The 24,275-nt window shown below is 46.0% G+C and overlaps 1 protein-coding gene across 5 annotated transcripts in view; it reads left to right on the plus strand.

Annotated features, from left to right (window-relative positions):
- CSNK1G1 (casein kinase 1 gamma 1) overlaps positions 1-24,275 on the plus strand; it is a 110,928-nt gene that overhangs the window by 81,979 nt on the left and 4,674 nt on the right. For 3 of the 5 annotated variants that reach the window (XM_087743878.1, XM_087743879.1, XM_087743882.1), the window contains 8 exons: positions 4,331-4,565; positions 6,701-6,786; positions 8,900-8,984; positions 11,182-11,330; positions 12,878-12,982; positions 16,888-16,995; positions 20,119-20,225; positions 22,613-22,636. In XM_087743878.1, coding sequence (XP_087600004.1) covers positions 4,331-4,565; positions 6,701-6,786; positions 8,900-8,984; positions 11,182-11,330; positions 12,878-12,982; positions 16,888-16,995; positions 20,119-20,225; positions 22,613-22,636 — 899 coding nt within the window. Of the gene's footprint in view, positions 1-4,330; positions 4,566-6,700; positions 6,787-8,899; positions 8,985-11,181; positions 11,331-12,877; positions 12,983-16,324; positions 16,396-16,887; positions 16,996-20,118; positions 20,226-22,612; positions 22,637-24,275 lie in introns of those variants that run through there. The other 2 variants (XM_087743881.1, XM_087743880.1) reach the window with 2 other exon arrangements.

Below are 24,275 nucleotides of genomic sequence, written 5' to 3' on the forward strand. Positions count from 1 at the left end.
TGTGTGCTGCATACTAAAACTAGGCAGGAATTTTGAATGCAATGTGGTGGCATTTGATCTCCTTTTTTTGTGTCTGGTGGTCAATTTTTAACCGGAGGCATCCCTGAAAGATGTTTTTTAATAAGCATACATGCTCAGCTGGTCTTACTTAGCTTGACAGGTAGCAGCATCTCAGGACTGGGGTGGATCCTTTAACTCTACAGATGTTAGAAGAAAGAAAAGCCCTCTAGGAGAAACAAATATATCATCATTGTTTTAAGGAGTGTTGCTTGTGATTATGGGAGAATCTAAACGTGATTTTACATCAAGAAGACTCTCCTGGCTGAGGGAGATGGAGACTGGACGATAATGAGTCTTCAAGAAGGAGAGCCTGTTTTGGAATCTTTTCAGATGAGATGACGCAGTAGAAAGGTCTGCCTCGGCAGGGGGATGAGCCACGCAGCCCTCAGGTTTGTCACTAGGCTTGCATGTTCTTCATGCGTGCGTTGTGTTCAGAGCTGTGGCAGCAGCTTATTAAACACAGCTTGAGTCGAATCAGAAATGCTCTTGGTCTAATGCACCATTTCATACCTCTTGGTGAAAACTTGCATTGAAGGAGTCCTCTGTTTTCCTTCCCTGGTGGAATTTTTCCAGCTCTGTTACTGCTGTAACTTGCGTGTCTCTGATGCTTGACGTTGCTCTGCTAGGAGCATCAAACTGGAACTGCTTCCTCCATCCTCCACGTGCAGCTGAATAGATCAAGTGCTTGATGTTCCTGAACAAAGCAAAGCTTGGCAATTAAAAACAGGTTCACTAACATGAGTCCCTAAAGCCCATAAACCATAAGTCATCTTAGGGCTTTGTGGAGGTGACTAGGTGTTTGGGCTGGGGGAGGATGTTTTGTATTCTGGCTTCAATTTTTCACTCTTGGCCAGATCCAACATGCACAATGCTCATTGACAACTCAGTTTTGTCAGGATGAAAATGTTATTTTCACTCTTGCTTTAAGTGCTTTCTGTCAGAGACAAGGCCTGTTGTGCCAGGCACTGTGCAAATACTTCTGGCTGCGATCTGGACTAAGTCATGGTGAAGTTTTTTACTCATGACCATCAAAATTGTCTTGCATAAGAGACACCAAAAGAGCCTTTGAACAGGAGGAATTGTTAATCTCTGCTGATCTGATGTATAGTCAAGCAGGTGATGTGTGGAAGACGGGCTCATGTTTATCAGGAGGGCCTAGAGATGTGATTGCCAGTAGGATCAGATCTTCAAGTGTTACCTTTTTGAGGAAAGAGGGTTTGTTATGCTTGCTTCCTTGACAGAAGAAAGGAAAATAAAAGCATGGGTTTCTTTGGCATCTGATTAAATGTCACAAATATCCTCTCATTTCGCAGCTGCAGTGCAGGGGTCCTGCTGTGTGCCAGGGGATGTTCTCCTTCCCAGGGGTTTCTCCAACATCTGAAATGGAGATTTGTGGCTCTGAAGATGGACTCAGCTGGCCATAGCCTTGGAAATCCTGCTTTAATTCTCAAGCAGAGTCTCCCATCCTCCCCTAGTGTTCCTGTGCCCTATGATAAAATGCCATAGTCTGTTCTTATTACTGTTAAAATAACAGAGCAGATGTTAACACTGCTTCACAGTCACTGTTGTTCCAGTGTAAAAGCAATTCCAACAGTTAGTCCCAGCTCCTTGCAGTGGTTTCTCTGTCCGTAGAAGAATTAATGCACAGACATTAGAGCGTGTAGTTCAAACATAAAAGGAGTGGGCACCGTGTCTCTGCATCCAGCACATGTCTGGAGTCAGGCCGAGGTCACACTGCACTGGTGCTGCTCATTTCTTCTCAGGCAGCAAGCCTAGAAGAGCGATGCAGCACAGATAGTCACTGGCTCTCCATCACAAGCAGCCACAAGCAGAGTGAGTGTCTTGTCAGAGTGAATAAAGCATGGAGGTTACTCCAGGAAACATCTTTCTGACTTGGAGAGCATCTTTCAGCCATCGTTGGCTGTGCGCAGCTCTCTGGCAGCGCATCATGAAGCATCCAGGCAGGTGGAAGTAAAGAAAAAGGAATATGAAAGACCCAACAGCATCTGTGTATGTGTGGTGGAAGCAGAAAAAACAGGTAAATAAGTATCTTCAAGTGCTGCTGGAGTGTGTCTGTTCATCTAACATCTCAACTGTCCAGGTTGTTGTCCTGGCCAATGCGACTTGCTGTGAGGTTTTAAGGAACAAAAAAAAATACACTTTTTTCAGGTTGTGTAATTGTTGTTGGCCATTTCAACAACTGAGCTTCTCTGGTAGCAGAGACAAATCAAATGAGCCAGTCAGGCTGTTTGAAGCTTGTTATGTATGGAGAGGCGAGGAAACACTTTGTTCCAGTTTTGCATCTTAATTTGAATTGCCTCCCAACGTACCTTTTTGTCTTCCAACCTGCTGCCATGTCCTGTAGGTGATTCAAAGCGTGAAGAATGTCTGAAGTGCAGAGCATCTGCTCTGTTCTGCATCATCCTATAACTGATCAGAAATAATGGCTGTTAGCCATGAAACCCATTTTCTCAGCATATTGAAATAAATCACTACTTTGAGGGGAAGGGGATGGCAACATGTGCTGTTACGTTCTTTGAAGGGCCTTTGAGCAAGTCCTATTTTTTAAGACTGATTCACCTGCAGTCAATTTTTTCCTGTCTCCTGCCCTCCCTGGGCAGTGTTTTTTATTCTGTAAGGAGCACTGCCCCCTCCTCTGCCTGTTCCTTCTTTCTGAGTGGTGGAAATGCAGCAGGTTTTCCTTAAAAATAAGGTATCTCATGAACCTCTGGGTGCAGGATGGAGTGATCACATGCATATGGAGCTTTCAGCCAGGTATGGATCCAAGATCTGTAAAGAAAAAGAGAGATCTGGGTTTGCCAGCTGAGGATGTGTCTGCGTTCAGAGCAATAAACCAAAGAGTAGTTGGGGTCTATCAGCCCAATGGCCCTCGTGGTTGAGGCAAGCGGGTCGGCTGGAAGGACTGACGTGGGGTTACTGCTGCCTGGGCAGCTGCTTAGCTGGGGGATCAGCTGGCTTGGTGATCCAGAGTGGAGTATGCTGCAGCCTGCCCCGTGCAGGAGGTGCGGAGCTGTCCTGCCAGCATCGACCCAGTGCAGAACTGCTTGGGAACCAGTGACTCCCCACAGGGAGCTCCCTGGGGGGTGACCAGCTGGTGGCTCTCACCTTAAATGTTCACCAAATCTGATAGCATCATACCGTGAGGTCCACTGCAACAGTGCGGCAGTGACCTCTGTGGACTGACACTCGTTAGTGCAAAATTTGGAGTGTGCGACAGCTTTGCAGTGGTTTTGTAGTGTCGCAAGCCTGCATGCAGACAGGTAGATGGCCTTTCCAAAGAAGCATCTTGCTTAACAAAGCCACCTTGTGTGCAGGGCTGCCATGGACCAAGACAGCCATAAGTGGAAATTCACATGTTTTCATTTAAAACCTAAAAAAAGAAATTAAAAGGTAATAAATGAAATGAAATTGTGAATTATTTCCACTTGGAATCATCTATTAAGTTAGGAACCCAAAGGAGAACTGCTTGCTGACCTATTCAAACTTGATCTGCAATATATTTATTCTCAAAAGCAATATCAATGATGAGCATCTGAATAAGGTGCATTGTTAGAGGGGAAATGGCCCTCCATCACCTTGGAAGTGGGGTTCTTGCCCTTTTACCTTCCCTTCTCAGTCATGCTGCCAGAACAAAGTTAGTCAAACGCTGAAAAATATTCCAGCTATTTCTAGTTGACAACTGATGAGATTTATTATTATTTTTAGTCAGCGTTGAGGATTGTAAGGCTTCCGCCTGCCCAAAAATCCCCCTCCATGAAGAATCTGGCATGTCTAAGACAACATATGGGTCGAGGGAGGAAGGTGGTAAGACACAGAGCAACAAGGGAAGGCTGTGGGCAAGGAAAGAGCTCCTGGTAACTGGTGTAGTATGTTTAAAATCAATACAAAAAGGCTGCTGCAATTCCCCGTGGCATCCTTCCAAGAGCTGTGTCCCGTGGGTAACGTTTCAGAAAGAGATGTTGCAGTTTCTGTTGGGATAAAGTCAGGGAGCACAGTACGGTAGCCGGAGAAAGGAGGGGATGACAAATTCCTCTTCCAGCTCTGTATTGGAGGACATGACCCAGCTCTGATCGTAACTTCTGCCTCAGTTCGCTCCATCTGTTGTTGCGTTTCTCGTAGAGTAGCTGAAACCTGAGATAGCACCGAGCAGAGGCTTGGTGATGGGCTAACAAAACCTTGCTACCTTGTTAGCTGGGAGGGCACGGTAGCTAGTCTGCTTGTGAATAACTTTTGCCTCATTGTTTTGCAGATATCTCGAATGGAGTACGTGCATTCGAAGAACCTCATCTACAGAGATGTCAAGCCAGAAAACTTCCTTATTGGCCGGCAAGGCAATAAGAAAGAACACGTCATTCACATCATAGACTTTGGATTGGCAAAGGAGTACATTGACCCGGAAACCAAAAAACACATACCTTACAGGGAACACAAGAGCTTAACTGGAACGGCAAGATACATGTCCATCAACACTCATCTTGGCAAAGGTCTGTGTGGTTGGTGGGAGCTTGCCATGCTGAGCCTCCAGTGGTAGCTTGGCTTACAGCTCTCTTGTGCCCTTTGAGCCATTTGTAAACCTCTTGATGCCTTGATGCTGTTTACAGTTGTGAGGCTTTTTTTTTCCCTTTTGAGGAATTGAGACAGCTGAAATGTTGGAAGCCTCATAATTATAGTTTTTATTAGGAACTAAATAACTGGTAGCAACCCTGCACTGATAAAAGGCAAGTAGGTGGGTAGTAATTGCTGTACTAAATGATGACCAAATAAATTTTTATAGTATAGCTCTGTACCGGTACCTTCCAGTTTCAGGTGTTAGAGTTGGATGTTCCCTGACCTAATAATTGGTTGGAGGAAATTAATGATTCAACTCATTTTAAACCTGGCTTTCATCTCCTCTTCTCACTGCTTTCTTTCATACCAGAAGATTACATTTCTGTGGCTGAAAGGCAAAAAACCTTATTAAATGTTTATATTCATTTAAACTCGTAAGAGCAGTAAGATAATGGAATATTATTTGAGTAGCCTCCCAGCTATGAGATCAAGACGTCGCTGGCTTTTGCATCTCCTGGAGAGCTCACTCTCTTTGGGGAATAAGGAGGCATGAGCCCAACTTCTAATTTTTGAAAATCTGGTGAAGAGTCAGGAAGGGATGGAGGAATGAGAAGCTGCAGTGGGAACACACTCAGGAACTGCTGGTGCCAGGGATATGCTCTGCAAGTGGATGTGGGAAGAAGATCTGCTTGCTTCTGAAGTACACCACATGCCGTCTTTAGGATGCTTTTCGCTGCAGGTTTTGCAGCTCACACTGTGGCTCGTGCAGGGTAAAAGTCAGTTCTGGGCAGGTGTATTTGAGGAGGGGAAGGTTGGCTACCAGCTGTGCGGGGGTCTGTCTCTGCGCAGAGGGGTTTCATGGGGCTGATGCATTGCTGGTGAGGCCAGCCCAGGTGGAGTCGGTCCCTTCACATTTCAGGACTGAACAAAATAAAGGAATCTGATAGCAATGTTTTTGAAAGACGGGTGCACTCAACCATCTTCCCGAGACGTTCATCTGCATCGTTGCACTAAATTACCCAGGACATCCTCTTTTTCTTTCCTTTTTACAGCTGTATCAGGGTAACCTGCAGAACTGTCATCTCGGTTTCCTTCTGTTGAGTGTTCTAAACCCCAGCATCTTTTGAGGGTTAAATTTGCTGCTGCTTTTGAAGGAGGACCATGCTGGGCAAAGCGCTGCCTTTTTCTCCTCTTGCAGATGATGCAGCATCAGGGACAGCTCACGTGCAGTTTGCTGTGGTGTGTGGGCTGCCTAACTAGATCTGCTCCAGATTGCAGCTTTGGAGCACGTTATGTGCCTGCCAGTGGAGGTTTGAAGGAGAGGAGGTTGCATCAAATTGGTCTGCGAGCTCAGTGAACCCAAGCATGCATGCTGCAGCCCGGCACAGTGGCAGTCCCATGCTGTTGCGCTCCAGATTTGTTCTGTCTTGTATCCTCCCTTGGGTTTTTTGATATATTTTGGTAGATTATTTTAAGGATGCTTTTTCCTTTGGCTTGAGGCCCCCTTTTTTCCCCCCTCATTTATAATCATAACATCTGCATGGCAACAGCAGCAAGGGTTTCACAAGGCACAGTGCTAGAAGGAGCTATTTTTGATCTGCTGTGATGTGATGAGCTGCAGAAACAATTGGGAAAGGGTTGGCACTGTGCAGCACAGTTGTTCCCTGCAGCTGGTTGCAAGCGTCCCCTGCCTGTTCCTGTGTAGTTCAGAGAAATAACGTAATCCAGAACCACATCGCAGTTGCACCATTGGTGCTGGCAGTCCAGAGGAGAACTGGGGAACTGCTTTATTCCTCTGTGATTAATATCTCCACCTCTTATCCATTCTACCTAAGGCTGTGCAGTGTATCTTATAGCTCCTGTGTTATCTCATGCCTTCTAGCTGATCTTTTCTTTACATATTTTATGGGTTTTTTTAACAGGTTCTAGGTATTTTTGCACAAGGCTTGAGCTTCATAAAGCAAGTGAACTTCCCTAGGATAACTTTATCTCAGAAATACGTGTGGCTGCTGATCAGATCTCAGATCCATTTCCACAGCTGCAGCAATAATTGTCATCTCCTCTATTCTAGAGCAAAGTCGTCGAGACGACTTGGAAGCCCTTGGCCATATGTTTATGTATTTCCTCCGAGGCAGTCTGCCCTGGCAAGGATTGAAGGTACGTTTGAGTTTTAGGTTTTGCCTTTTGAAACTTTGTCCGGTCTCTGCCCAAATGAGAATCTGGTGGGGAAATGTTTGCAACATCCAGCCAGAAACACTGTCCTGTCCTTTGTGTCCTTGAAGTCTAATGACAAGGCGTTAGCTTTACCTACAGGAAAGATTTTAAGATAGAAATGTTGCCTGCCACTTCCAGCTACCATTAGTTTAGCTGAATTGGTACAGCTCTGGAGAGAAGATTCAGCAGAGGCAGACGAGAGGCTGAGACAGGGACGGCAATGAGAAAACCATTGAGCTGTAATGTGAAGCTGCCCCGAGCTGGAGTGCGACTGGGACACAGTGGTTGTTTATGAAATTCCAGTTACAGCACACAATCCCCCAGCTGCATCTGTGAAAAGTGTTTAGAACAGGAGCAGTTTGATGGTTTTAGATGTGCAGATGGACTTCAGCTTGAAAAACTGGTTTTCTGGCAGAAGTATTGAGCTTGGCTTCTCTCCAGAGACACTGGACACTCAGTGCTTAGAAGTTTATGAAATGTCATGTACAATCTGGAGGGCTGCAAGCAATTGAGTTACAGCAACTGCAGCTAACATCCGTCAGCTGAATTAACTAGTAGTAAGTTATTTGCTGGCTCTGAAACTGTTAGTAGTTGCATCTTCGCTTCTCCATCACTTTCCTGACGATTAAGCTACTGTGTTCAACTTCAGAATTACAGTGAGTGAAGGAATCGAATTTGATCAGGTTAGGAGAAAGTTTATTAATGAAGACAATAACTCCTATTAGACCTGTTACTACTGTTGGAAAAAGGAGACAAGCTTTTGGGCTTGCAAGCTGCTCAGCAAAGTGGCAGTGGCAATGGCTTGCATGATAGACCTTGTTAAACTGCTTTGTCACCATCTATCCAGAGTTAGTCTCAGCTTAGCCTTATCATACATGTGCCAGAAACATTGACAACTCATAAAAGCACGGAAAGGGTTTTTCAAGCATGGAAGTGATTCTGAAAGAAATCAGAATCTTCAACTTCAAGTTCACACCTCTGTAAGTGTGCATTATTCCATTACATATTTTGTTTCTGGCTTAGTTGTACTCATCTGCTTTAAATTAATCCTGTAAATTGTTCAAAAATAATTCCAGGTTTAGACAAGACACTACAAAATTTCCTCAGTTCAGTGCTGAACTTGATAAGAATTAGTTGACTGCTTCTTGAAGTCCTATATTTTTTCAGCACCAGAACAAACACAGACTCTTCAGCTTCGTCTAGAATATGGCATCTTCAGTCTACTAGGTTTCCTCAGCTTACACTTTTGGTCTCTATTGTTGGAGCTAAAGTCTTGAGAGAACATCTTACCATGCTAATTTTGCTGCTGGCAGGTCTAATTGGCATATTTTGTAATGGAGGCAATAAAACCTGTTCTTAGGGTACCGACTAGAGCAGAGTTCTCTGCTTCAAGAGGGATTTAGGTGGGGAATCTAACTGAAAATTGTTTCATTTTCTTGATGACCAGCTGTTTAATCAGTGCTGTCTAAGTGATAGGCACTTTGGGGGTGAAAGGAGAGGTAGTATGGGAGTAGCATGGGATTTGGGAGAAGTGTGACTGATGTAAACTAGTTATCTATGTGATGGCATTCTATCATACACAGTAAAAACCCGACGTGCCCAAATTGCCTTTGCAATTTATCTGCTTTTACAGTTGTTTATGAAGGTGTTGAGGTTGCCAATGGCTCTAAGCCTACGACTGATGTGCAGTCATAGTTTATGCAGCTTTATTTTCTTGCCCCATGAAAGCTTCCCTATACAGTCCTCAGGACTGGGCTAGTAAGAAATTAGCCTTGTAAGACACTAACAAGTGTCCTTCCTTACAAATACTGAAGATGTTTTGAATGTGTCCTTGGGTATTCTTTGCTGATGGCGCATAAAATCTATAGTGAGAATTACAACAGGGTAAGATTGTATTCCTGCTAGTGTAGTCCGGGATGCAGTTCAGTTAGAAGTAACATCTTCTGATACCACCCAGAATCGGTATTAAATACCTTGTTTTTCTTCCCATACAGCATGTCGTTTATCACATGGTTGAACTCTTTCTCCACAACTGTTTTGTCTTTGTGCGCTACAGGCTGACACCTTAAAAGAGAGGTATCAGAAGATTGGGGACACAAAGAGAAACACTCCGGTTGAAGTTCTCTGTGAGAACTTTCCAGGTAAAGCCCTAATGGGACCATTTGAGTGCAGTTGGAGGTGGACATACCTTGTTAAATATGATGGTTCTGAGCTCCTCTGGCAGAAAGTATTTGGATAATGTGTATTCATTATGTTGTTTCTCTAGCTGGCAGACAACTGGAGCTGCCGCTATAAATTAGCGGGGCCTGAGGGCTTGTGGCTGTGGCTTAAAATGAGCATAACTCTTCTCATCAAGAAGGCTGGACAATGGTCAAGTGCCATGTGTTCCTGCTTTGCTTCTTGGCTTCCTTCCAAAAGAGGGCTTCATTATTTTCCCTCTCTCAAGTGACCATGTTCAATCTACTGAGTTAATTCTTTTCCAAATGGAAGGTTTTACAGGTGTTAAAATTGTAGGTGGACAGCTTAGAAGATGGGATGATGTGCCTGTCCTTGAATTCCACCTTCTGACAACAGTTTTAAGGAGAGTATTACTAAAGATGTGCTTCTAGCCAAGCTCAACACCTTTTCTCCAGTTAAACAGAAGTCCACCTTGGGGCTAAGAAAGCAGAGTACAAAGTTAAAGCCCTCCCCAGGTACCCTGTGGCCTTCACAGAGTGGGGTTTTTTTGGTGTTTTTTGAAATCCTGACACCAGGGAGAGCACCCAGGTCCCCACGATCAGCCCCATTCCTGTAGGAGCCGTTGTGTCACATGGCTCTTTCCCAGTGTGAGGAGCAGCAAGCCTGGAAGGGGGTGGTTGTTCACTCAAATCATGCTAATTCCCCAGACTTATTTGCATCCAAAATCCACCCAGTTCCAAGCAGAACAGTTTCAGGTTGGCTGTTCTCATCTCTTTCCCCGGTACTGCTTCCTCAGAGCTCAGTCATACCTGCAAGTCTGGGCTGAAGGGAGATGAGAGAACTTACTTCTGTTCCTGGCTCACCTGAAACATGGGTCCTCCACCTTTCAGAGATATGAGCAGGAAGAGGGGATTACCTTTCTTCTCCTCCTTTTTTTCCTCTTTTACTTCCATGTGACATGCAAGCTGCAAGCCACAGAGTTAAGTATCGATAAGCAATGCTGTTCTTATTTTTGCCTTAGCTAAAGGCAAAAACGATGCTGGTGTATCAGTCCTACTGCAGTGCACAGACTTGTGCCTCATACTGAGCTCTGCTCAAACATCCTACCTTGGCTTAGGCGTGAGCCAAGGGAGAACTGGGAAAGGGCAGGACATGAGTTACCAGGGCTCAGTTCTCTGCACATGCAAAGTATGACCCAGATGCAGGAAAGCAATTAATTAGCTTAACACCACTGTTCTGTGTGCGCCAGGTAAATTAACGTTGGCCCCTCCCCTTTAAAGTCTTGTTTTGAATATTCAAGGCTATGACTGATGTAATGACATTGGGCAGCACAGTGCTCTGGGCAGCCAGACCCTAGTTGTTGCTGGAGCTCAGGGGTGCCAGGGGGGGCCCGCAAACATCATCTACTTTCCTTCCCCAGATGAAATCACTGTGGCTTTTTTAAATGTCTGTGTGAGCAGACAGGCATGTGAGCATCCTGTTGGCAGGTTCAGTGAGTTGGCATTTATTGTTCAGTGTGTTTAAGTGTTTCTTTTATACGAATGTATAGAATAAAACTAGCTGTGGAACTCAGATTTGAGATAGAGCAGCAGCTCTCTGGAGCAGAGGTGGGACTTCCATCTTTGCTTGAGAAGTGTTTGAATTGATTTGCATTGTGGACTATTACTGAAAACCACTACTTTTACAGGAAAAGCCAGAGGTAGCACTGGCAGCCCAGACAATTCTCTCACAGTGTGATGCTCAATGCTGTAACACAGACCTTGGTTTATAACAGCTCATTCAGAAGATTCAGAATAAAAGCAGACTATTGTTAGAATTTGGGCAAGGCAGGAGGGCCCTGGAAAGCTGAATGAGATTCATCTAGCAATAAAAGACTGTTGAGTAGGTCACTGAGGGTGAATACTTGTTGGATATCCTCAGCTTCTGTCAATCCGCATGGCTCAGCTGAATTTAGCAGAGCCTGGAAAACTTGCATCACTGGTGATCTGGCCTTCAGCCGAACTTTAAGCACCAACTTTGAGCCTAGTGCCTTGGAAAAGCCTTGTTGGAGTTAATTGAAAAGCATATTTCCAGCATGTGTCATCTCTGAGAGGCTTGTAAGTGATGGAGCTCATGTGTGAGCAGAACTGACACTGCTGCTTTTTTCCACTTTTCCAACAGAGGAGATGGCCACGTACCTCCGTTATGTTCGGCGATTAGACTTCTTTGAGAGACCAGACTACGATTATTTACGAACCATCTTCACAGAGCTGTTTGAAAAGAAAGGCTACACCTTTGACTACGCCTATGACTGGGTCGGGAGGCCAATCGTAAGTTGTCCCTGCAAAATGCAGTGTCTTGCCTTCCAGGTACTGCTTCCCCACCACCTGGCTCTTTGTTCCTGATAATCCCAGTTAATGCCAGTGAGCTTAAGATCAAATCTTTCATTTCTGTTCTCTAGCTAGCATGGGCTCAACGTAGTGAGATGTCCTGATGTTGTGTTCCGGGGGTTCTTGCAGTGCCTTGAAGTTTCCCTAAGGGGCAGAAGGCCCCTTCCCACCTCTTTGGGCTTGCCCTGGTGGGGTATTCAAACCTGATTTTCCCACCTGTGGCAATGAACATGACTAGACTTCTTTTCCTCTAGTCTAGCACAGGATTTGACACCAATATCTAAAGACATCCATCTTAAAGCACGAGAGCATACTTGCTACCTCAGCACTGAATGGTGGAAGACCTCTATAATGGTTGAGTTCTAATCAAGATGTATGGGAGATCTGGGTAGGGCTCTGATGGATAGTCAGTGAACAGTAAGAGCAAAGCAGTTCTGAGCTCAAAAGATCTTGGGCTTACCCTACTCCAGAGGCTGAACCAGCTCTTTATAGCACATGGCAAGGAAATGTGGGAGTAACCAAGCTCCATTTAGCAGTTTCATGACACCAGATGGACCATAATCATGATCTCGTTGCATCGCTTCTATTGTCAAAAGCCATTTATACTCAAGAAGACCTTGGCCAAAAGATGTGTCATGGGGAAATATGATAGAAAAGTCTAAAGCTCTTCCGCTGGCTGCCTGTTGCTTGCGTTTTGTGTTGTTCTGCTGATAGCCTTCTTGCTAATGGCCATTCACCACACACCAGCAAGGGCAAAGACGTCTGTAAATTAATTGTCACTTGTGCCAGATAAAATGCCTTCAGTGCTAAACTTGGTACTGTTGCTGTTGATTTACCGTCCCAACTATATTTAGCATTACTAATGTTTACTGTGCCCAAAACAGTTCATCTTCGTAAGAAATCATTCCCTTTGTGAATCATGATTTCTCTCCTCATTTTTGTTTAATTACAAAGGCAATTGATAAAAAGCACCTTGTAAGACAAGCATGCTATTGCTGACAACTGCAGTGGTTGCTATGGAGATTTTGATGTTGTGAGCAGGGATTATGACTTTGGTGAGAATAGAGCAGATGAAGCTTTAATTTTAACACGTCCTGTTTCTATGCAAGCCTGATTTTTAAAAGTGGCAAGACGATAAGATGAGGAAAACAAGTCTGTATATTTTCAGTTGTAATAATCCTATGTGAGACACATTAGGTGTGATCTAACACTGGTACAGATACCTAACTATATTCTTTTAATTAATTTTTATACAAGACATTTGGTGCTGGTGTCCAGCATCAAATCACATCAAATCATGGGGATTTTATAGCCCTGGCTGTAATTTTCCTTGGTTATTGTCAGTATCTTTGGGCAGTGTTTTGATGTTTTCTTGCTTCTACCCAATGGGAGCCAGCCTGACAAGTTAGGTTTGTGCATGCATGTGTTGAGAGAGAGAGAGGCATCTTCAGCACTGGCTTTTTCCTAACGAATGCCTTGTTTTCCAGCCTACTCCAGTGGGATCCGTTCACGTAGATTCTGGGACGTCCGCAGTAACAAGAGACAGCCACGTCCACAGGGATCGACCATCGCAGCAGGCCCTTCGCAATCAGGTGTGTTGCTCACAACTGCTTCGACAGTGCCACGTTGTTCATCACCTCTCTGAATTCCTCTTGGACCGGAGAAGCAGAAACTGTATGCCATTAGAGGTGGCTGGGGCTGATTCTTGCCTTGGTCATGGCAAGCACAATTCCTGCTTAACTTAGAGATTGTGATTTGAGCAGAATTTTGTCAAAGCAACAGGTTGCTGAAATACTGTATCGGCCAGTGGAATTCCTCGGGATCGTGAACCAAGTGGAGTACAATTTGGAATGGGTCATTTTTCTGTAGTTTGTGGGTAAGCTGTTTAACTCAACTATCCAGCCTGGTCAGACTATCTGACCTACTTGGCCAACCATGTTCTTTTGGGTGCTTTTACTCATAGCACATGAACCATGGAGTAGACCAATAGTTGTGGCAATGACAGCCTGCCCCCAGGTGCCCTCTTCCCATGGACTGTGCGGCTGCAATAAGAATCTGCATGTCCTCTGTACGTGCAATATATCCTTCTCAGGGTGTCCAGTTCACGGCATGAGTGTTGCAGAGCATAAACGTCTGCCAGGGTAGGGTCCCTTGGGGAGGCTGGGCGTCATGGTCCAGATGAACTGCCAGTTTTTTAATTTGAATTTCCACATTTTTTCCTTTCTAGTTGTAATATTTTGTTGTTGTTGAGAGTGTGGATTTTCTGTATTAACAGAACTGATCAGAAGTTCAGTAGATCTCCAACTGCTGGCTCCTAGCTAGAGCTGTTGGTGCTCTTACTTCCCAGTGAGTGGTTCTGGGCTCGCTCTGCTCCTCTAACCGCTGTGTGCCGTTCTAGCTCCTTGTCTGCCACCTCTGCTCCCACTCAGCTCACGCGAGCTGGGGTTCGTGGGTGCAGAATTGAGTGTGAGATGTAATAACCTGTCTGGGCTCAGCTTTCCTTGTTCCACGCAGCTGGGCTCTGAATGGTAGAGCTGCTAATGTAGATTAGAATACATCTAAAGCCATCAGCTACCATCAGGATGAATACCCCTCATTAGAAGTGTTGCTTGTAGGAAGCTGGATTGTTTGAAGCACGTGTGCAGTACTGTATTTATGCATGCTGATTAGTGTGGACTGGTTTGTAAGTACTAGTAAAATAATCAGCTTTAATATATTGCCTGATTAATGCATTAACTTCCCTTTTTTGGGTGGCAGTCTCTAGTTGTCCGCTTTGACAACAGACCTTCACGCTGTGTACGTATGAGGCATCTTGTTTCCTTTAATGGACAATGACGCCTGGCTTCATTTTCAAGCATGTTAGTTCACAAATTATAGTATGGAGCCCAAATAAATCTGTCCTATTCCCAAAATATTATGCAGGCAGTCTTCAGTCCTTGTTCTTCTCAGCCTATCAAATAGTCTTGATGCTGTATTGCATGGCAGCTTTTGTCATTTTTTTTAACCTAACCATTACTTAGGATGCTGAATAATTTAATACTCCCAATATGCAGGGAAAATCAGTTTCTTCTTGCCAAAACATAAACAACTCTCTTCCAAGGGATGTTCCTTTTAAGTGTTGAGCAAATGATTTCTCTAAAGGAAAAAGCAGAAAAAATAAACGTCTAGAGCAGTGAATTGGAGGCATGGGTTTGGGTCAAGTGACTGCCTTGCTCTGCAGATTTAACTGTCTTATTTTTGTTCCCCAGTATAATAACTGCAGATTCTCTTTTATAATATTTGGTTTCCCAGTAAAGACACTGATGAGAGAGTGATCTTCTTCTTGTAGCCTTTTCCTCTAGGAAGTCCAGATACTTACTGTCTATCAAAGATGGGTGAGCCCTGCCCCCTGCCTTTAGGTGCCAGTCTTGTCTTGCAGTTTTGTAGCTGGCAGGAAAGTGATGAGTGTTAATGGGAATTTGATGCTCTCCAATTTCACCGGCATCACTTCCTCAGTGTCACTGCTTGGGTTGCGTTTTGGGCGGCTCAGCTCAAACCTGCTTCAGAACCAGCTGATCACGTACTTGACTGTAAAACCAAAAGAAAAATCTGGCTCTTGTGGCTTCTAGAGCCTTTCCCAGAAGCTGCTTCCAGGCTCCTAGGCAGAAGGGTGCTTCTCCTAATGTTGATGTAGCATGGTACTACTTAATCACCTGGGCTAGCCAAGCGACCTGATAGCATAGTGCTTTGGAAGAAGCAGCACTTCTACTAGCTTTTAAAACCTGCATTTAAATTCTCCAGTTGTTCAAAATCTTGTGACTTGCAGCCATTAAAAAAATATTCCAAAGGAAGTGCTTCTCCTTTGTGTGTCACCAAGTACAAAAAGTGTAAGCAGCATCTCAGACTGACGGGAAGAACATGTAATAAGAAGATTTAATAGGACAAGCCTGGACAAGACCACCTCTAGGGAAATAGTACCTAGGAACTGTATTTGGTGCCCAAATGGAAGGAAGAGCAGCACTGTGGGTCACTCCGGGAGGGAGTCAGAGGTCACACGCAAAGGGAACAATAGCAAATGTTTTATAAAATGCCAGGAGACTTCTTTTTTTATTCTGCTTCCCTTTGCATGTGCTCCTGTTCTAGTTGAGTGACAATTTACTAGTTAGTGTTGAAATTTATTCAAAGATTTCTGGAGTCTTTCTCCTGTATGGAGCTGCTTGTGGTCTTTTTTTTCCTTTTTTTTTTCATTTTCTTTTTTTTTTTTTTTTTTTTTTTACAGTGGCACTGAGCCCTGTGGCTTCTCTCTTGCTCAGACCAGGGCTTGGGCTAATCATCCATGGTTGCAGGGAGTAACACAAAGTAGTGCTGGGGAAAGACAGGGGCTACACACCTTTCTTTGGTTAGCTCCTTCAGCTTCACTGCTCCTAACTTGGTGGCTATTTGCTTGAGCCTCTTGTTTCCTGGCCAGGTCCATGGTGTCTCTGTTCAGCATCCCTCCTGCCAGGTACCTGTATTCTGGGGGGATTCTGCTGCTCTGCCTTCTCTTCTTTCAAATTTGTGCTTCAGCTTTCAAACATTTGCTTAAATTTTTTATGCAGCATCCAGGGAGACACCTTTTAAATGTGTTCTTCAGTCACTTCAGGCTTGACTACGTCTTCTGCTGTTGGCCTGAGGCCAACTCAGATACAGGCCTACCTGTTCGTCTTACACTTCCCGGTCTTAGGCAAAGTTTCTTCAGCTGGGTTTAGGTGCTCTGAGATCCTCCTGGGTCTTAGGTGAATGCTGGATGTGTTGTCATCAAAGCTGGGTGACCTGTGAGGAGCTTCACATGCAAGTGCAAAGTGGTTCTTCTAATAAAACAAATAAAATTCTAATCATTTAATTGCCTAAAGTTTGCATCTGTAGGGGATGAAGAAGAAACTGTTAGCGAAAGTTTCTTATCTACTTTTCTGCAGAAAACTAAAAAGCCACCAACCCTCTCTCCAGTCAAGCAGGTGTGGTGGATGTTTCCTTCTGCACTGTACAGGTGAATCAGTGTGTGGAACTGGCTTTTGGTGAAATAAAATGTGGCTTTGTTTTATGTTGCAAATTTGAGTTTAGAAAGTATGTATTTTAGGGAGGTCAGGCTTGTGTATCCGATCTTGCTGCCACGCCAAGTGCTCTGGTGTGTGTGACCTGACAGACGTAGTTAAACATGCTGTTGGTGTGTTTATTTCTATGCTGAAACCCATGGAAATGAAGCCATGTAAAGAAATAACTTCCTGAATAGATCTGAGCTTTCTCTTCATTTAGCAGCTAGAGGAGAAGAGATGCACTCCTGCAGTGGATTACTGCAGACACCGCTGAAGTGAAGTATGAGGTGCACTTGGTAAAGAGAAATTTTAGCCCAGCTTAAAGTTTAAATGCCTTGCTTTTTTGCAAAGAAACTAACTCACTAACAAACACCCTTTTATTTCTTCCCCTCATTCACCTTTTGCCCTCTCTTCTGTTTCTCTCGTGCTTCTGACCTTGTGAGCAGGCGTCATCAGATCGCCGAGGGGAGTGGGAGATCCAGCCAAGCCGGCAGACGAATACCTCGTACTTGACATCTCATTTGGCTGCAGATCGGCATGGAGGATCAGTACAGGTACCTCTTCCTCCTGATGTGTACATCCTTGATGCAAGAATTTGTGTTAAATCCCCTGAATTCTCCTCAAATTGCAGTAACATCATGGTCAGGAGAGTGATTTCACAGGCCAGTTTTGTCCTGTCTTGTACATAATGTTCAAGCCATGGTTTTGTGGGACCCAAGCTGTGATGGCCAACATTGTTGCTGTTACCGTTTCAATGAAGCTTTTCCTCTGAGAGCTATTTTGAACTCAGATTTGTCAAACTGAACACGGAAAGGAGTGTATATTAGCAGGTTTGGTCTATAAAGCACCCCTCTATCCCCATCTTAGAGATGCTCTTAGGTAGTAAGAAGCAGCTGAAATAGGGTGTGTTACATATAAACCGCACAAATGTTAGGAAAATAGTTGAGCTGTTCCAGTTCAGGCTTGATAGTTGAGGTTCTGGTCAAATTCCTGCTGCCTAATGGAAATCTAGGGGTGTCAGACTGGAGAAATGCACAGGGGACAGCTGGTGTGAGGAGGCTGTACAGCTGTCTCCCTTTGGATGGAGGGGAGACAGGCTGAACTGTCACTGCAATTACAGGGTGTGATGACCCTGTTCTCTTGCTCCCCAGTGCATTTGCATTTTAGTTTTGGATCCAGTGGCAGACCAGCACAAGTGTAAGGGCACAGTGGCTGCAAGTTGGATCTCTGGGTGATTGCACTGTGGAAGGTGGATGAGCAGAGGATGTGCGACAGTGCCAGACAGCGTTAACGGTGGCACTACAGCTAAGTTTTTAAATTCCTGAAAAGACCACTTCTGTTTATGAAACCATACCTGCCTCTGGTTGTCACTCAGGCTTGCTAAGGGAGTTTCTTGCAGTATTGCCAAAGTAAGATGGCTGGACGTGCTAGAGAGAAGATGCAAGAGTCATTCAAGCAAACAAGAACTGTCCAATATTGCTGGTAGGGTGAAGTCTTTGGCAAAGGTTTGCCTGCAAGAGCTGGCTCTGGTGCCAGACACCACACTTTGGAAATTGGCTCTGGTGAAATGAGAATTAGTGCCTGGAGTAGGACAGAGCTGAGCTGAGGAGAAGGGAAGTGCAGGGTGCCCCTAAGTGAAATGCAGATTAGGTTGAAATTTTTACTTATTCCTGGTACTTGGTTGGATTCAATGATTTTTTGGCTTGATTAGCCATGTTCCTTTCTTCATTTAAAGATATTTTTCTGAGTAACAGAGAAATTGAAAGATAAGGAGGAACTAATATATGTGTAGCTTTGATCTCAGACATGAGCAGACAGTATACTGCAGAAGTGTTCAAGGTCAGGTTGGAACGGGCTTTGAGCATCCTCATCTAGTGAAAGATGTCCCTGCCCACAACAGGGGTGTTGGACTAGATGATCTGTAAAGGTCCTTTCCGACCCAAACCATTTTGTGATTCTATGAATTCAGCACTCAGTAAGTAAAGAGTAGGTGTTTTTATTCATATTTTTTTATGTAAGGGCAATAGTTTCCTTGCACAAAGGCAGCATGATCTGTGTCTCCCCGCGAACAGTGGTCTGACAGAGTAGCTACAGCAATAAGGTAGTCCTAGTCTGAATTTGACTAGAATGGTTGCCTACCTGAGCAGTGTACAAGCCTGTATGCGTCACCGTAAGCATTACAATTCTGCTTATCTGCAGCCAAGAACAGGAAATCTGCTGTGCATGGCTGCTGGGCTGCAAATGCTTAAATTGTTTCTCAACAGATGCACCAGCTCATGCTGAACCCTTGGGAAGTCAGTAGCTTCAAGCAGCCATTTCCTTTAATGCAACGGCTGAATTTGCCCGAGCAGAATGAAGTGGTGGCATGTAAAAAAAGAGGAGGAAAATCAAAGCCTTTTGTAAAATGAAATTTAACAAGTAACTGGAGAAAGTGTGGGAAGATCACTGGGAATAGCACGATTAAGTGCTAGCATTTTGCAAAGTTCTGTGGGAAGTGTGAGGGTCTGGAGAACCTGGGTGGGCCTACAGTGTGATGAGTCTGGGAAGGGGGGTGTGAAGAGAACCCAAGGGGTTGTCACTCGAGGAGAGCTCTGAAAACCAAGCCTAGTCCTGACCTGTCTTGGCAGAGACTGGCCACGGGACTTGATCTGCAGAAACAGCAGTTGCTGGTAGAACTTAAGTATTTGAAACAAACATGGATAGATGCACTTAATAGTAAGGGGACATCTGCTTCAATGGCTTCCTTCCCTTCACCTCTGGTGGTTAGGTCATCCAGAGCCACCAGGAATACTGGGTAGCACCTTGACCCCCCCACCATGGGAAATACCTCCTTTTACCTTCTAGAAAGGTGAAGAGGTGGAGTGGGAGGGGAACCATGCATCGTTACAGCTCTGGACCCAGGAGCAGCTCCAGGTGTTCACAGCAATGTACAGAAGCCTGTCCTAACTTTCAGATGGAGTGCGGAAGGACCAGCCAAACTTTGGTCCCGTACAGGCTTCTTTGGCTGTTGTTGTGGCAATAGAGCAACGATGAATTATCCAGAAAATTATGTGCTTTCTTGGCAAATGCAGAGCTGCTGGCAGCTGGGGATCTGGATGGTCATCCCTATAATGGATATACTGAAGTAACCCATAATGTCAGCTGTGAAGCAAAAAGAGATGAGAGACCGTATCAATAGCTTTTGGGTGAGGACATAATTCCAGAAACTGGCTGTGTAAGGAGTAAGACTCTGGTGGCTCTGGCATGACTTCTTCCCACGGTTCTGGCAGGCAACAGGACTGAGTCGCTCGTCTTTAAAAGTGTCAGGAGAAAACAATCAACATAATACAGTTTGTGTGTGTGTATATAGGGCTGTCAATTAGTCTTCACTCTACTGAAGACTACGCCTCCCAAAGACATGAGACCTGTGCTGGGCACAGGAGTGTGAATTAGTGAACACAGACGCAGTCCCCTGCCTGCTGTTCTGCTTGGGATCAACCAGCTGGTCTCTCCAAACTAGGCACAAGATTCAAAGGCATCCAAGGAATCTGACAGCCTGCCAAGAGGGTGCAAAGAGACAGGAGCAAACGGAAGTTATTCTGCAGATTTCCCATTCCCACAGCATCCCTTATCCAGGCGGGTGGAGACACATCACGTGTAAGGGGCCTTTGTTAACAGGGTGTTCATTTGTGTTTCAGGTGGTTAGCTCGACCAACGGGGAGCTGAACGTGGATGACCCAACAGGGGCACACTCCAACGCGCCAATAACAGCGCAGGCGGAGGTGGAAGTGGTGGAGGAAGCTAAGTACGTTTGCTTTACAAACAGGCTTTCCACTGGTGTGGTCATTAATCCTCCTCCTGGGAAACGAGTGGGGATGTTTACCCGTGGTGAAGTACTCGATGCTCGTGTCCCATGCCCTTTTCCTTGCATATTGCTGCTTTTGTGCATGGTGCCTTCAGTGCTGCTGCTGCTGCTTCTTTTTTACACTTGTCATGGCTGGAGAACGTAACTCTTACTCAGAGCATGTATTGTAAGATAGACAGTAGCACAAATACCAAAGTAATGTGAATTGATTTCAGGAATCCCGGTGAGCGTCCCCTGCTCCAAAAGGAGAACGTGCTGTACTCTCGTGCTGAGAGTGTAGGAGTAGCTTGAGCACAGCTCAGTGAAGAGATTGTTGGTCTGAAAGTTAACACTTGATTTCTGGCTGCAAGAAGTGGATGCCAGGTATCCAGAACGGTGCTAAAGTAACTCTTGCAGGGATGGATAGTTCTCTCTGTGAATTCTCTTGATCCAGCCCAATGGAAGCTGAGTGAGAGAAACCAGAAGCAGCCCTCCTGCTTGTGGGGAAGAGCGTGCTCCCTCTGAGCTGACCTCTCCTCTGTAGCTTGTGGTCAAGAGTGAGAACTGATGCACAAAGTTGCTGCTTTGACCATTCTGGCCTCCTTTGCACACGTGCTGCATCTGGCACTATCATATCACCTTTTGCATGATCCTCAACATGGGACTTTCTTGCTGCTTCTGAACTAGACCAGGACCCTAGCAGGTCACAGTGTAATCCTGACAATCCCTATGCGAGGGGTAAATAGGCCCCCAGGGCTGCTTTTAAACTGGTCGGTGCTGTGACATTGCCCAACTGCCTGGTTATAATTTGACTGGATGACACTGTTGTCGCTTGTCTCACGTTGTTTGTCTCAGCCTTTGTGGGAACTTCTGTTAGGAATGGCTTGTGGGCGGGTGGAGAACTGGCAGGCGTGAGAAAGGGTGTGTTGATGGAAAAGGTCCCTAGGTATGCATCAGGCTGAAGCCAGTGCTGGCTGTCCTGAAGGTCTTCTGCTGTCTGTTCCTCTATCCCTCGGGAAGCACTTGTGCGTGATCTTGCTCGCTGGTAGCTGGCCTGGGCGTGATCCTGGCAGCAACATACCCAAGCAACAGATACACTTTCTTCTCCCAACCAAAGGAGCAAGCCTTGGTTTTGGTGCAGGCTCCTCATCAAGTATGGTGGGGTGGGGGAGATCTTGAGGTGCAACTTGCGAATTGGGCAATATTCCTCTTAGATATGGGTAGTGTGGCCTGCAGAGACCACCAGTTTGGTGTCACAGGCTCTGTCTTGGTCAGACTGAAGTGGGTCCCTCCCGGGCATGTGGCTTGGGCTTGCCTCTAGGAAGGATGGGGCAAATTGCCATGCTTACCAGTTCTCAATACAACAACCCAACGCAAGGAAGAGCCAGCTTTTAAGATGGGACCACCTTCAGCCTGTTTCTGCAGCGCCTTGTTTAGCGAGGCCAGGGTCCAGACCCCACGCCCATGTACACAGGAGATGTCAAGACAAGTGAAAAGGAGCGTGCAAGGGCCATGCTGCCCAAGCCATGTCTCGCGATGTGTGGAACTGTTCTGTCTCCCTCCAGCCCCTGTTTGTGTTGTCCCAAATTGGTTTTGGAGGTGCTGGGAAGCAGAGCACGGGCTGCTTTGCACTGACAGGTTTGGGCTATCCTGTAATTCCAAAGTGTAGTCCACTTCATTCCTCTTGCCACAGGGAGGGCTGGCGTCATCTTCCCTTGCATCTGTGATCATAAATCCCCTCAGATATACGCAGAGGGCAAAGGAGTTTTGGATTCTGCTCTGCAGCAAAGTGGGCCAGAAAGAACTTAGAAGGAGCTGGAGCTGGGGCTCTGTATTTCGAGATGAGATGCAATAGCAGAAAGGTCTTTCCCTGGCACTCCCAGCAGGCAGAGGAGCTGTGCAAATGCTTCTGCTTTGGGGTATGCTGGAGATAAGCTCCTGATCCCAGCCATGGGTTTTGCTGAAGGGCAGGTCCCAGGCATAGATCCATGATCTGGCCCTTCTGCCGCTGGAGCTGCTGGGGACAAGAGCAGATTCCTCTCCTGGTGGCCCTGAGCCCCTTTCTGATCCCAGCCCTAGAGAAGAACCTCATGGGGCCAGTGCCTTCATGGAAGATAGGGGTTGTTTGTCAGAGGCCTCAAGACCCTGGAAAACATGGCAGTTCTCAACAGCACCATGGCAAGGGCAGAGGTGGTATGAGGGCTGGGGGCGGGCGGCGGGCAGGCATGGTGTGTGTCTGCCAATCTGCACTGCATGTTTGCATGGCTGCAGTGACATGCTTTCATCCCACCTCTGTGAACTAATTGCTCTTTCTTCCTTTCTGTGTTTTTTCTCTACACTCTCTGTAGCTGCCTGAAAATGCTCAACTTGTGGTGAGTCCCTCTCTCCAGTCCACATGCAAGGGGGAGCGGACCAGACTAGACTGGGGTTGGCAAAATCAAACTGACCAAACCCTAAAAAGGCACAAAGTCAAAGCCAACCCAGAGCTGTTTTGATTTTAGGACCGTGCTGAGGACCACAGGCAATATTGGGGACGGTGTGGGCTATGTCTGAGTGGCTGCATTAGGCCAAGCAATTCGGCTGATCTCTGAACTGATGGATGCAAAAGATGGATTTTAATCCTTTTCTATTTGGCTTACCATCTCCCCAAACCGTTAGGTCCGTGAGCAGATGATGTCTAATGGAGTTGGGCAGAGTCGGGACCAGGCTTGCCGAGCGTCTTGCAGGAATTCCTCACGCAGACAGTTATGAAGGGAAAACCCTGCGCTGGGTATCAAGGGGAGGGAGCCAGTTGCTTTCTCGGAGAGTTTCCTGTATCGTTAGAGAGGATGGAAAGACGTGGCCATGGAGTCCTTGTTAGTGACAGAGCCCCAGCTAGAGCCCCTGCTTGGAGAGGGTGGGTGGGAGATGGCTCCTTTCCAAAAACCCTGCAGCTGCCAGCTGAGGGTGCAGGTGAACTGGCTTCTCCAGGAAAGAAGGGGCCAGAGGGGTTGGGATTAGCATTCGTCCAAGCCCAGCTCAGGCATATGTACGATTTTATCAGGGTTTTGAAGCTGCAGCTGTAGTGTCCTGGTCTAAGGTGTCCCATGGAGGTGTTCCCTCCCTCCCTTGCCCCTTGGGGAATCCGTGTACCCAGTAAGCGGAGGATCAAGTGGAGACTTGGATGAGGAGTTTGTAGGTCCTGGGGAGAGCTGATGGGTGGGAATTGCTATGGAGTGAGGTGACAAAGCCCGTGTGCGGCGAGGAATGTCCTTGTTGGATGGGAGACTGACTGCCTCTGCCCTGCTCTCCATAGGCATTGCCTCCAATACCTCTGGCATCTCTGGCTTCTCTGTATGTCGTAGTCTGGGGCTGTTCTCTTGGGCATTGTCTGCATGCAGAGAGATCACATTCTGTAATTGTCAGCCTGCCTTATTCTTTTGTTTTGGTGTTTTGCCTCTGCCTGTCTGAACTGCCAGGACTTCCTTTCCTGAACCCTTCCCTGGACCTCTGAGTAACAGCCTAAAAAGACAGTCACAAGGAAAAACCTCCAGAAGTCAGTCAGTTCCCTTTGTTTGGTGCCCAAGGAAATGAGTGCTGCTCAGCCCTCTTCTTCCCTTACCCGCTGCATGCAAAATCGTAACTCATGCATTTTCCATCCTCTCTCCCCATAACATCCCCCCCCTTACCATTGCCCAAGTCATGAAGGAAGGTGGCTGCTGTGGGAGAAAAATACAGTGACAGGTTAAAGCAGGAGAGGGTGGCAGGTGGCCCAGGACAATAAAATGCAAGACCAGTCCGGGGGGGGGGGGGCGCGGTGAGAGTGCCAGCCATGCACAGGAGGCTGGGTTGGGTGGTGCTTCAGACTGCATGCCGCAAACATCAGGCTAGGTGGGTAGTGATGGAGTCGTCACAGGTCGCTCTAAGCCCGTGCTCCTGCAAGAACAAGTGCTTTGCATTTTCTCTTGGCTCACCTCCAGACTGGGCCTGTTTAGGAACCTAAAGACATACCGTGGACGTTAAACTTCCCCT

Source organism: Nipponia nippon, unplaced genomic scaffold (assembly GCF_047370975.1).
Source record: "Nipponia nippon isolate SJK-2023a ecotype South Korea unplaced genomic scaffold, ASM4737097v1 scaffold_9, whole genome shotgun sequence".
NCBI lineage: Eukaryota > Metazoa > Chordata > Aves > Pelecaniformes > Threskiornithidae > Nipponia > Nipponia nippon.